Source organism: Liolophura sinensis, chromosome 1 (assembly GCF_032854445.1).
Source record: "Liolophura sinensis isolate JHLJ2023 chromosome 1, CUHK_Ljap_v2, whole genome shotgun sequence".
Lineage (NCBI taxonomy): Eukaryota > Metazoa > Mollusca > Polyplacophora > Chitonida > Chitonidae > Liolophura > Liolophura sinensis.
This window is the reverse complement of record NC_088295.1, coordinates 9,868,104-9,882,595: the sequence shown is the minus strand read 5'-3', so window position 1 is coordinate 9,882,595 and position 14,492 is coordinate 9,868,104. Positions and strand designations below refer to the sequence as shown.

Below are 14,492 nucleotides of genomic sequence, written 5' to 3'. Positions count from 1 at the left end.
AAATATTCATTTGAGGAGTTAAGTGCCACAGCAGGGCCTCAAAAGAGAGAGAGAGAGAGCTATTGATCAGTGGATGTGATCTGAGTAGAAAGAGAATCAACCGATATTGATCAGTGAGAAGTATGCTGGTACACAGGTCATGATGTAATCTTCAGCAAAAACAGACCGCTAAGCCAGTCAGGGTTCTCTGATCATACACCCACCCATTCTAAAACTAACTCCTGATGACTTTGTACCACCTTGTCAATGCAGCTCAAATATCTATTTCCGTTTCCCTGGTCACAAATTACTTGTTACAGTGCCGCACCTCATTGCGGTATTGATTATTTGATGTATTAAATGTGCTGTAATTGTCCAGTTGGGGATTTTACGATCAGGCTCTGGCATCTGAACCCTAATCCACCCTAGCAAGTAATTCTGAACATTCACTAAGTGCTAGCAATCATTTGATCAGAGTTATGTAGCAATTTGTGGCATCGTGTAATACTGATATGTGCTGAAGACAGCAGCTGTCACTGATCTTCATTCAGCCTTCAAGTATGGGAGACTGGGGCATGGTGCATAACACCTCAAATAAACCTCCATACATAAGTCACTACGGAAGCCTCATGGCCCATACACTGGGGTTAATATTAACCATATTATTATGATATTTTCATATATGCGCCAAAGGGAGATTGCAGACGCAGCCATTTCTGTGGAATTTACCTGCAGGTACACCATGTTAAGATGTTGCAGCTTGGCCGAAGTTGGGGTAAATTTCATTGGTAAAATGAGGCCAATTGCAACATTAAAGGTATTCAGTAAACACAGTACTTACAAAGATACAATTGTTTTAATGACAAACTTTGTTTACTTGAAAATTATGAAAAATGGCTGTTTAACACTGGGCAAAATGATTCAGAACTTCCCCTTCTAAAAATTCCCCTTTTGGTCAAGGCCTTAATCAATGACCCTTTTTTATTTAACAGTTAACAGTCACTACTGTAATGTTTACCTCCAAAAATTTTAATATCAAAAAGTTTGATTTGACTAGGATGCACAATACCATGTCATGGGAAACGTTGCAACTTGCTCCAAGAACATGTGCTCTTAAACTCGGCGATTCTGTGGTTATGAACAAAAAAGGCTCCAGTTGTACCCAGTTCCATTGATCTACGTCTGCCTGAAGTCAGTTTGTCACGGTTGCATGTTCTGATTTAAAACACGTACTCAGCAAAGATATAATAATATAAATAAGAGGAAGGCCTATGAACATCTTGTTTTGAAAAAATATTATTTACAACAATCTGAACATGTCTTAAAAAAATATTATATACAACAATCACTACAAAACTATTTTTAAAAAAATAAGAATTTACAATCTCACAGTCAGTACATTAAAGGGAAAGAAAACTTTAAAAAATGACACTATAGGCTGAAAAGAGCACATTTTTTTCTATCTGGTGGTGCCTCCTGAATAATTTTGTGATTTTTCCTCACCATACTTGCCTGAAAACGGCAAAGCTGGCATAAATTGCTGAGTCCATCGCGTCATCCATCTTTAACACCCTGTAATTTATGTTGGGGGTGTGTTGCCTCTCAGCCAATGAGAGTCATTAAAACTGCTTGCTTGTTCGTGTAAACTCGGAACCTACGTCCAACATTCCAGTTTTCCAATCGTTAAGAGGAAAATGAACTGTACTGTTCACTACCTTCTGGGTAGAAGAGTTCTACCGGAAATGTACGAACTGCACTTCGGCGGGTTCAGATGGCAATTCTCCTAGTATAGAAGACTTCAGGACTAGTTCTTAGGCAAAATGCAGTTGCCCACAGCTGATGATGGCGATGACTTTATTTATAATTTATGAACTTCAGGTACATATTAGAATTTTTTATGGTATGCACCTGCAACGAAATGCATAATCTTTTCAATGCTATTTGACTGATATATAAATTTTCTTTTCCTTTAATTCCTGTATATGTTATAAAAGGTGAAGGCTGTGATTGAAATGGTTAATAAAAGCCTTCATTGCATTTAATACTTACTGGAGGTCACTTGCCTTCTACTAAAACAACTTGCCAAAGGTTGGTGGTTTACTCCAGGCAATTCAGTTTCCTACGCCCACCACACTGGCCACCATTGTATATAAAGTGCACATTTCTTGAATATTGCATTAAACAACAGTGAAATAAATAAATATATGAATTTTCACTATACAAAAATATTGAATTTTCCTTTTAACGACACTGGCATACACATAATATTAATATTCATAAGCCACCTAGCTACTGGAAGTTTTATTGCCTTCTCTCTGTCTGTAAAATCTCCAACCATTTGACCTTGATAGCACACCCACAAATAATGCAAAGACTTTAATATTCTCATACAGAATTAAACCTCATACTTAGCAATTTTTCAGTCATATGATGACGAGGAGTCATTATGTCTGTGTGCATATGCTGTGTCTTCTTGTGGGAGGGCAAGTCCATGCCACCAAAGTGTAGCCGTCACTGAAGTATCATGCCAAAGACACCAGACATGACACCCCACCCAGTCATATTGTACTGACATCAGGCCAACCAGTCATGTTTCCTGGCCCTACTACTGATTTCCATTTACCAAAACAATGAACTCTACGATAGCTTCTAAGAACCTACCTCAAAATAATTGGCTTACTAACATGTGCTGAACTGGAATTTGTCATGAAACACACAAAATAAAATTACAGATAAACATTTGCATGTGCACATGAAAAAACTAATGATAAACTAATACATACATGTACAATCACTGACAGACAGACAAACAGTGCAGTTTTCAGGTCCAACAAGACACACAAAGTATTTACATGTTCACATATTTATATCCTCTGCGTGAGAGACAAGTCTGTGGATTTAACAGTCCACATGAATGTACATACATGATGTACACATTAACCATTTTTCTGAGCATAAAACACTGTTAAAAATATTGCCTCTCAGAGGGAAGGAGATTTTTATTCTTATGCGAAAAATACAAAGACAAAATGGTTGATTCATCTGGGTATATAATGTTGCCAGGTACATGTGTATATACACCTTCCAGTGGTTCATCTGGGACACCCATGTATATGTCAACAAAACAAAACCTAGCGATATTCAGTTACATGTATATATGGATGTACAAGAGCTGCAGATCTGGAGTCAGCCATGTTAGACACCTCACCTCTGCAGGCACGCATTACATCACAAAATATACACAAGTTGACATATAATATCCTTCTACCCACACACACATCATAATGTTAAATTAAATGTACATCTAACAGTGGCAAATGCACACAAGCCGTAGTGCAAAAATAACAGATTTAATATCACAGAGCCCACACATTGCATACATTACAAAAACATGGGAAAAGTTTATAACATGAAATGCTAGATTTCTCGCAAAACTTTATCATTAAACATGTACACTGTCTACTAGAAAAAATGAGACTATCACAAAACACAATGCCATCATGTAAGCTCATAGCACATATTCCATGGTAACAGAAAAAGTCATTTTGAAGACACAGATGATCATGCCAACAAAAAACAAACATCCTAACAGATTTTGTAAAATTCGATAACGGCTTTAGTGATTGATTTTTTCATTACACAATGAATGATATTTTGCATTACACAATATCCTGTATAATATGGTACAATATTTGACCTCTCCTAATGTCAGTGACCTTGCACATTTTCATTTAAGTCACACTGCTTCTCCATAACAGTTGAGAAATAACCAGCCATATCCACATCCTCTTCTTCATATTTCTTCACAAATGGATGCTCCAATAAGTCAACACAGGTAGCCCTCTGTTCAACTTTTTTTGTTAACCTAAAAAGAAACAAGGAGTGAGTGTGGCACACACGACCCCAACGGCAGATTTAACACCTTTGTCTGTGTGGAACTTGCTATATTCAGTCTGTTGCCTCAAAACCAGAAACCAGTCCTACATAATTTTAGATGGATTTACTTTATCCCCATATTAACCCATATGGAATCCGTGTGTAAAACCATCGGATTTCTATAGTTCACATCATTGAAAGCCAACTATTTTTCAGTCCACTGCCATGGAACTTCTCTTGTGATCATGATAATCAAATGATAGTACCAGTCCGTTGACTTGGAAACCTGAAAGTCCATTGAAACGCCACAGTTCACTCCAATATGAATTTGTGGATCAAATGTAAAATCCTTATCATATGATGTTTAACTTCTATTATAATCAAGATGTTGTTACATTTACTTGTCAGTTGAAGTGGAAACTATATAAATTTGCACAAAACAGCCCCAGATTCAATAAGAACCCAGTTCACACTAATATAAACCTGTAAACTAAATATGAAATAAGCAGTTTGACTTATACTGTAGACATCCTGACTACAGGGGGCATAAGTTAAACAATTTTTTTTCATGGATGTTTTTAAGTTTTTGCACACCTTTAAACAAAAAAGGTGCTTAAATATTGCTATGTAGGGCTAAGATACTGGATTGTTCACCATGGCCAAAACCTTAAAAGTTCTTAAAGGAGAACTTCAACACAGAATTCTACCATAATTTTCTGAGTTACTACAAAAGTGATTCCTTGGGGTCCATAATTTTATGTATTTGAGGAGAAAAACTATTAAAATCCATGCATCAAGCCTACTACCTCTTTCAAACCTGTAGGCCACCATTATAACCAAAATGATGATGCCATGCCATGGTTATGTTACCACTGTCCAAATGTTTTGTGGTTACTGTTTACAAAGAAGATGCCTTTGCTTTGAGTCCAGAATAATGAAAAATCATTTCTCAATTTTACTGTATGCTGAGCACTCAACAATAATGCTGTCAGGAATTCTCTTCTAATTTTTTAACACAGAATCAAGAGAGTGTTTACATACATTTTGGCAACAAAATCCTCGATATCTTTTGAGAATTTGTCTGGTGGTAGCCTGGGTGGGTCTCCGTCGACAACCTGTTGTAACTGCTGAATAGGGCTTACCCATTTTTCATAGGGAAATGTACCAGTCGCCAGCTCTACCTGAAATGTGTTCATTTATATCATAATGATTACATATTTAGCTTTACGTTCAATGTTGCACTCAGTAAGAACATCGGAAAAATAAACAGTTACACTGTACAGTTAGCAAGTTTAACATCAAAAGTAGCTATGGGGTTTGCCATCTGAGGGAAAGGGGATTATTTAAAAAAGAATGAAGCATTAAAATTGAAGTAAGCATCGCTAGAAAGGCCATTAAAACTAAATCTGAAATTACCGTTGTTTTCATATTTTTTTCTTCATTAAATTAAATACAGTGAAATGCATGGGCTGTAAGGAGGGCTTTGTAAACATCACAATCTTGTCTATCACAAAAATGGAATAAAAAGAAAGAGCACAGAACAAGTTGTGTAACATCGCTGACAACATTCAATTTCAATATATTTCAGTAATTTCTCAAATTTTTTTTCTCTGCATTTAATGCAGTTAAAAAAAAAACATAAGTAAAGGCATTTTCAGATATTGTTTTTATTGGTCTTTCTATTGATGCATACTTCATTTTTAATGTTTCTTTCTCTTTTGGAACAATTATATCAAGTACACACTGAAGTTACCTCTTTTTTTATAAACATTATTTCTGAATATAAAGGTAAAAACATATATATGTACAAAGGATAACAATGTCATAATATACCACTAAGCAACACAAGAAAAAAATGTAATTCTCTGGAAATTTTCTGAAATATTTACCATCGTTATACCAAAACTCCAAATGTCTGAACATATACTGTACTCATTATTTAAAACATCTGATTCAGGGTTGATTCTTTCTGGCTATAAAGAGAAAAAAACCAACAGAAACTTAGAGCAAATACTTGTATACATATTATAAACAGGAGTCAAATTTACTACATGTATAGCAGAGAAATTCCATGAACAATAATTCTGCATCAATTATATCCTGCCTGTGGTCATGTACATATCAATTACACTTCACATACAATCTATTACATACAGTTACACTACACATACAATCTATTACATACAGTTACACTACACATACAGTCTATTATATACAGTGTGACAAAATCTTACTGCCATGTAAGGTTTACACCCTGATTCCCTCGTTTTTTGCACCGAATCCACCAAATGGCCACTGACTCCAAAATCACAGATCTTCACTTCTCCCTTTCTGTTCACCAATATATTGGATGGTTTCACATCTCTGTGAGGAATTTTCATGGTAGAGTTGAGATAATGTAGGCCTTTAACCACCTGAAATGAGAGTTGGGTGAATGTCAATGTAGGTGAGGGATATACAGGGTATGTGCATACACAAGACATGTGCAATAGATAGCCTTCCATTTGACTGTTCACCATTTGAACAATCTAATATGGGTCAAAGTCCATTTGTCTTTCACCATAATATAGAGCTGTACGTCACATGTGGGACAGTTTGTTAGTTGCTTGCCAAAGGGTGGTGGTTTAATTTACCCCGGTTTTCCACCAAAAATTTGACCACCATCTTATAAGTGAACAATTCCTAATTATGGCACTGATCAACAATCATATAAATATATATGAAAAATATTGAAATATACTTGAAAAAATTACCCACATTACAAATGTTTAGTTCAGATAAAGCTAACCCCAAACTTTTTCAATGATTATATAGCTTCTTGCATTCTGGTAATGGAAACTATGTCTTCTCTGTTATAAAATTTAAACAAAATCTGGAAAAACGGCCATAAAAACATTTTTATCTGTGTTTGGCATCAAACACTAAATATGTGAAGAAAACAGGTCTCCGCCCAGGAGGGTACCACTTTGCCAGGTATTTGACAAATTTTCTGATGCAACATGAAGCTAAAGTGAGAGGTGGATTTGACCCAGAAACTTTATCAGTGACAGGTTAGTGGACTTTCAACAAGAGTAACTAGAAGCTTGGCCTCCACGAGTCTTGGTCGCACTTCCAACCTGAGCCACACCACATTAAATCAGATATAACTGGCTAAAAGTTGAAAATGTGGACTGATAGGAAAATCTCGAAGAAGCTACATGTGTAAAAGTAAATTCTCCCTGTTCATGTGAAAAGAGCACAACAACCATCCTTGCAGGTCATTACAATTTTCAATACACATAAAAACAACCACTTCGATGGCCTGATGGTTAGAGCATCCGCTTCAAAGTCGGGAGGCCTGGGGTCAAACCCAGGTCAGGTCATACAAAAGACTTGTAAAAATGATACTTTTTCTGCCTCACTTGGCGCTCAGCATTAAGAGGTTAGAGTAAGGAAACAGGACTTGTTGGCCCGGTTATTCAGTAAAGTGTCAATGGGTGGGTGTCAAGTCTGGTGTCTTTGGCACTATACTTCAGTGTCAGCAACACTTTGGCAGCATGTGTGTATACACACCTAATGACTCTTCGTCATCATATGACTGAAAAATTGTGAAGTACAATGTAAAACCCCAAGCTTATAGAGAGATTCTGCTAAGCATCTGGTAAACAGACCCATTCCCTCAGAAAAGCTACCCCTCAGATAAAGAAGTAAAACAAAGAAGACTTTTCAATCGCCAGTGGAATATCTGAATCCTTTTAAAGGATATGTAAACAAACCAATCTGCACACCTGCCAAACTCTTGTGTATCTGCTACATCACCAACCATTTTCATTCATGCATCTTGTCAAAATTTTCATTTTTAGTATGAATGTGTCCCAGACCAATGACCTAATGCACACAGGGATAGTGCACACAAGGATAGTGCACGCAGGGATAGTGCACGCAGGGATAGCACTAATGGCCCAAAGTGCTCCAGCACAATAGCTAGAATACCTAGGCCTATAGCCGCCCGCAAATCCAGTCCAAGGATGTTCTACTTGACTGACCTCTTCATATGTCAATCATTTTTGCAAAATATTGTTCATAGTGACAAGAAATCAACATTCGATAAGCGAGATGATGTGCCCTGACAGGTCAGAAAGGTCATTCACAGGTGCACATGCACAGCGTGTGAAAACAATCTTCACGTGTAAAATGTCAAAGCGAGATATCATCGAATTGCCCCTCGTATACGCCATAGGATAAGACGAAAATTGTCCACAAGGTCGCAAAGCCTTGAGCAAATGTAATTCACCTGACTTTTGTCCATGATGCGCAAGTTTTGGCACATATTTTCGCTTCAACGACTCGATCGTGTGAAGACTGATATGACACAGGAATTTTACTACAGACATCATGAATTACAGGTTAACAAAAGTCTAAAAACTTGAATACCACCCTCTCGCACTCTCCCCACACCCCTACTCAAAAGCAGACTCAAAAGTTATTTCCTGGCAGAAACCCTGATATATACATACATAAAACTTACAACGGTGGACACTGTGGCTACCAGGATTATCTCCCTTGAAGTAAAAGCACTGTAAATGACCTAAAGCTTCTACCATGACTGATTGCCATATTTTGTCTGATTCTAGTGATCTTAGAAAGGTGTTTTGAAGTTTGTTTGAAGGGTACGAATGATAACCTGCCAACTCAAAGTGAGTTTCAACACCAAAAGTTATATATTTTGACATTTATTTTACTTGAAAAATGTGGCAAATTTTTACAAAACTATTGAACTAAGAGTGAGTGAGTGAGTGCTTTGGGTTTAACATCGTACTTAAAAATTTTTCAGTCATGTGACGATGATAATCAGCTAAGAGGAATAACAGATAATTTGTGTGTCGTCTCAGTAATAACTCAACATCACAACATGAAAGCCTGTCCTATACTTACAGAAATTGCTATTTTGCCTAAGACATTCTCTGGTATGGATGATTTCGTTTCCTTGTACACTATATCACACAAGTGTGCTAATGAAGTGTCCATCACTTCCATACACAGCCACACAACTCCCTACAAAAGGAAGGATAAATCTTTATTTTAATTATTAATTTTTGTGAGTTTGGAGATGTACTCTGGATTTGAACTATGACCTGTAATGTTCATAGTTAGAGTGAGAAGACCCATTTTGATCTTGTTTATGATAAAATATAATTGTACGACTGAAATGTTATATATGTTCAGATTTGTCAACCAACAGCAAGCTATATGTGTGACAACATGAAGAACAGCCGAGGTAAGACATCCAAGAAACCAACAGGTAAAAATTTGAAAATAAAGTTTAACATTTCCTCTGTGTTTAGATGTAGTTCAGAATTAAACCTGTATCATATCTAGTAAAATTGGACAAGTTTGAAGTTTGTGGTCTACCTCTCCAATGACCGCTCCGTAATACTGCACTATGTGAGAACATTTGCCAGATTTCATCGCTGTGTCCAGATCAATCACTAACTTCTTCTGTTCTGTCTTGTTCACAGTCAATGGAATTCGCTGTCAACATTTAGTAACATGGAAAGACTACAATCTGATAGCTAGAAGGTGCCGCTCCAGGAGAACACATTTCTTAAACATCAACATATGACAATTCATTAGCAATGTTTGTAATCAACAAAACTAACACTCACACAACACATAACCCACTATCTTATTAGAGTAACTAAAATAGATAAGGATGAAGTAAGATTAGAAACCTGCAAGAATAATAGTTTAATTCGATAGCTTTATATTCACGGAATCATAAACATGTAGAGCCTATCATTAAATGGTGGAAGGATCTGGAGCCTATCATTTAGTTCTGGATGGATCTGGAGCCTATCATTTAGTTCTGGATGGATCTGGAGCCTATCATTTAGTTCTGGATGGATATGGAGCCTATCATTTAGTTCTGAATGGATACAGAGCCTATCATTCAGTGCTGGATGGATATGGAGCCTATCATTTAGGATTGCTAGACAGATATGGAGCTTATCATTTAATGCTGGATGGATATGGAGCCTATCGTTTAGTTCTGGATGGATACGGAGCCTATCAATCAGTGCTGGATGGATATGGAGCCTATCATTCAGTGCTGGACAGATATGGAGCCTATCATTTAGTTCTGGATGGATCTGGAGCCTATCATTTAGTTCTGGATGGATATGGAGCCTATCATTTAGTTCTGGATGGATACGGAGCCTATCATTCAGTGCTGGATGGATATGGAGCCTATCATTTAGTTCTTGATGGATATGGAGCATATCATTCAGTTCTGGCTGGATATGGAGCCTATCATTTAGGACTGCTGGACAGATATGGAGCCTATCATTTAATGCTGGATGGATATGGAGCCTTTAATTTAATGCTGGATGGTTATGGAGTCTATCATTTAGTGCTGGATGGTTATGGAGTCTATCATTTAGTGCTGGATGGTTATGGAGCCTGTCATTTAATGCTGGATGGATATGGAGCCTGACATATAATGCTGGATGGATATGGAGCCTATCATTTAGTGTTGGATGGTTATGGAGTCTATCATTTAGTGTTGGATGGATATGGAGCCTGTCATTTAATGCTGGATGGATATGGAGCCTATCATTCAGTTCTGGCTGGATATGGATCCTATCATTTAGTGCTGGCTGGATATGGAGCCTATCATTTAGAGTTAGATGGATATGGAGCCTATCATTTAGTGCTGGATGGATATGGAGCCTATCATTTAATGCTGGATGGATATGGAGCCTATAATTTAGTGCTAGATGGATATGGAGCCTATCATTTAGTTCTGGATGGATATGGAGCCTATCATTTAGTGCTGGATGGATATGGAGCCTATCATTTAGGACTGCTAGACAGATATGGAGCCCACATTTAATACTGGATGAATACAGAGTCTATCATTTAATGTTGGATGGACATGGAGCCTGTCATTTCACTCTGGATGGACATGGAGTCTATCAGTAAGGGCCAGATGGATATGGATCCTATCATTTAATGTTGGGTGGATATGGAGCCTGTCATTTAATGCTGGATGAACATGGATTTTTTCATTTATTTATTTGATTGGTGTTTTATGCTGTACACAAGAATATTTCACTTAGTCAACGGTGGCCAGCATTATGTTGGGAGGAAACCGGGCAGAGCCAGGGGAAACCCAATGCCATCCGCAGGTTGCTGGAAGACCTTCTCGCTTATGGACGGAAAGGAAGCCAGCATGAGGGATTAACACAGAGCCTATCATTTAATGCTGGATGGATATGGAGCCTATCATTTAGGGCTGGATGGATATGGAACCTTTCATTTAGGGCTCAATGGATATGGAGCCTACCATATACTGCTGGATATATACGGATATAAAGCCTATCATACGTGAAACATTCTTGAGCTTAAAATACAAATCAAATAAATACATAAGTTATCGCTGGATGGATATGGAGCTTTATTTATTTTCTTGGACAGTTGTTATTCTTTCAACAATGGCATCACAAAAACTGTCAACAGTTCACAGTCCTGCAACAGAGTTGCCACAAGGAGCACACTGTGTTAGTAACATATACCTTGAGAGCCATGACAGCATTACTTGGCCTGTGGTGAACCTTCTCTACAGCTCCATGTGTCCCATGCCCTAGATTACACAATATCCGCATGTCAGTGTCCTCCCACCCGTAGAGCTGTCCATCCAGGGCTATACAGTCCATCTCTATATCAGCCCTGAAGCACACATCACACCATAACAGGTCAACTAAAACTGGTATTAGGACAAATGGTCTCTAGTACATAATATAATTAAAGATGTAAAGCATAGAGAGTAAGAGCAGAGCAGCGATTGCAGCGTGATAGCTGGCAAATGGTCACACGTAACCGGCGAAATACAGCCTCGTCAGTTTGCCTAGGTCAGTATCACCACTTTAAGCAGAATTTGGTCAAAAAAATGCTGTGATGATAACTGCAATTCAATCGACTTCATTGGTCTAGCTACTATGCTTTCCACCCAATCTTCACATCCAATGTTACCATGCTTCCCTCAAAATCTAGTGGTCAATTCATATCCAGTGTTACCATGCTACCCACACAATCTAGTGGTCCCTTCATATCCAGTGTTACCATGCTTCCCACACAATCTATTGGTCCCTTCATATCCAATGTTACCATGCCTTCCACCCAATCGGTTCTTCATATCCAGTGTTACCATGCTTCCCACCCAATCTATTGGTCCATTCATGTCCCGTGTTACCATGCTTCCCACCCAATCTATTGGTCCATTCATGTCCAGTGTTACCATGCTTCCCACCCAATCTATTGGTCCATTCATGTCCAGTGTTACCATGCTTCCCACCCAATCTATTGAGCCCTTCACACCCAGTGTTACTATGCTTCCCACCCAATCTATTGAGCCCTTCACATCCAATGTTACCATGCTTCCTACCAAACCTACTGGTCCCTTCATATCCAGTGTTACCATGCTTCCCACAAAATCTTGTGGTTAATTCATATCCACTGTCACAATGCTTCCCACACAATCTATTGGTCCCTTCATATCCAATGTTACCATGCCTTCCACCCAATCTATTGATCCATTCACGTCCACTGTCACAATGCTTCTCACACAATCCAGTGGTCCCTTCATATCCAGTGTTACCATGCTTCCCACACAATCTATTGGTCCATTCATATCCACTGTCACAATGCTTCTCACACAATCCAGTGGTCCCTTCATATCCAGTCACAATGCTTCCCACACAATCCCAGTGGTCCCTTCATATCCAGTGTTACCATGCTTCCCACACAATCTAGTGGTCCCTTCATATCCAGTCTTACCATGCTTCCCACACAATCTAGTGGTCCATTCATATCCAGTCTTACCATGCTTCCCACACAATCTAGTGGTCCCTTCATATCCAGTCTTACCATGCTTCCCACACAATCTAGTGGTCCCTTCATATGCAGTCTTACCATGCTTCCCACACAATCTAGTGGTCCCTTCATATGCAGTCTTACCATGCTTCCCACAATCTAGTGGTCCCTTCATATCCAGTCTTACCATGCTTCCCACACAATCTAGTGGTCCCTTCATATCCAGTCTTACCATGCTTTCCACACAATCTAGTGGTCCCTTCATATCCAGTCTTACCATGCTTCCCACACAATCTAGTGGTCCCTTCATATGCAGTCTTACCATGCTTCCCACACAATCTAGTGGTCCCTTCATATCCAGTCTTACCATGCTTCCCACACAATCTAGTGGTCCCTTCACACCCAGTGTTACCATACTTCCCACACAATCTATTGGTCAATTCATATCCACTGTCACAATGCTTCCCACCCAATCTAGTGGTCCCTTCATATCCAGTCTTACCATGCTTCCCACCCAATCTATTGGTCCTTCCATATCCAGTGTTAACAACCATTGGTCACTTCATACCCCATTTTTTTCCCCCAGGCTCACCCCAGTTTCCTCCCACCATAATGCTGGCCACCATCGTATAAGTGAAATATTCTTGGGGTGTCATGTCTAGTGTCTTTGGCATGATACTTCAGTGGCGGCACCTCGACGTGCCCTGCCACAGTATATGTACTCATATCTAAAGATACTAAAGTACATGTATGAGGTTAAACTTCAAGCATACATACATACATACACATCCAATGTTATTATTCTTCCTACTCAATCTATCAATCTCAACATTATCCTCTCACAACGTTTGTCACCTTGCATCCACTATTTACCATGTACTGAATCCAAAACTATAGTACCTAATCCCTCCCAGTCTGACACTAGATTATGTGGATTAATAATAAATTCCACAGATTACTGGTAGCCTACCACATGCTTTTGTTGTTTAAGTCTGCGCCCTGTTCTTAATAAACTATTGTCATGATTAAATTATATATTTTAAAGTACCCCTACCTATGCCAAATGTATGTAGGATAAATACAGTTTTTTTAATAAATTAAAATACTGCTCAGTAACACATTAAGTAAAGAGACATGACAGTGTCCGAGGTGGTTAGCATACCAGCATGGAGCAATGACCCAGGAGCCTCTCACCAATGTGGTCACTCTGAGTTCAAGTCTAGCTCATGCTGGCTTTCTTTCTGTCCGTACGTGGGAAGGCCAGCCAGCAAACTGTGGATGCTTGAGGATTTCCTCATGAATTTATATTTCAATATACGAGTAGGTCAGCCTAAGTTCGTCAGCCTGTCTGAGATAGCAAACCTAAGGCACTAGCCCTGAGAGTATAACTACCAGGTATTTATATCGTAAGACCACAGAAACAATACTTTACCTGTCCTAGTAGGTCTACCAGAATCGTGAGATAATTTTGTAGCAGTCTAGAGAGGTTTTACAACATATTCATCATTAAACATCGTCACAGGTCTTACGTCGGCCTCAACTTTCACCTTCGACACCACACCTGACGAAGAGCGTGGAAAGCCAATCTCGCACCTAAATGTAGCTCAGGGCTTTTCTCGGGGATTTCGCCGGAGGGAACAACTTTGAGTTAAATCAACTAAAAATCTGAAGACAAAATTTTGTAGACGCTGGGATTAAGATAGACGCCGACCTTAATCTCAAGTAGGAATAACAAATTTGCTGACCGAATGACGGAGTTACTCCTTTCAGTTTCAAACTATGAGCAC

The 14,492-nt window shown here is 38.6% G+C and overlaps 1 protein-coding gene across 1 annotated transcript; it reads right to left on the bottom strand.

The window, feature by feature from the left end:
* Nucleotides 1-880: 880 nt before the first annotated feature.
* Nucleotides 881-14,492, bottom strand: LOC135467706 (dual specificity mitogen-activated protein kinase kinase 6-like). The gene is made up of 8 exons (XM_064745525.1): nt 14,138-14,492; nt 11,409-11,562; nt 9,247-9,366; nt 8,770-8,889; nt 6,090-6,269; nt 5,745-5,828; nt 4,897-5,036; nt 881-3,844 (listed from the first exon to the last, which is right to left on the bottom strand). Exons 2-8 carry the CDS (start codon nt 11,547-11,549, stop codon nt 3,688-3,690), a joined length of 942 nt encoding a protein of 313 aa, XP_064601595.1. The 5' UTR covers nt 11,550-11,562; nt 14,138-14,492; the 3' UTR covers nt 881-3,687.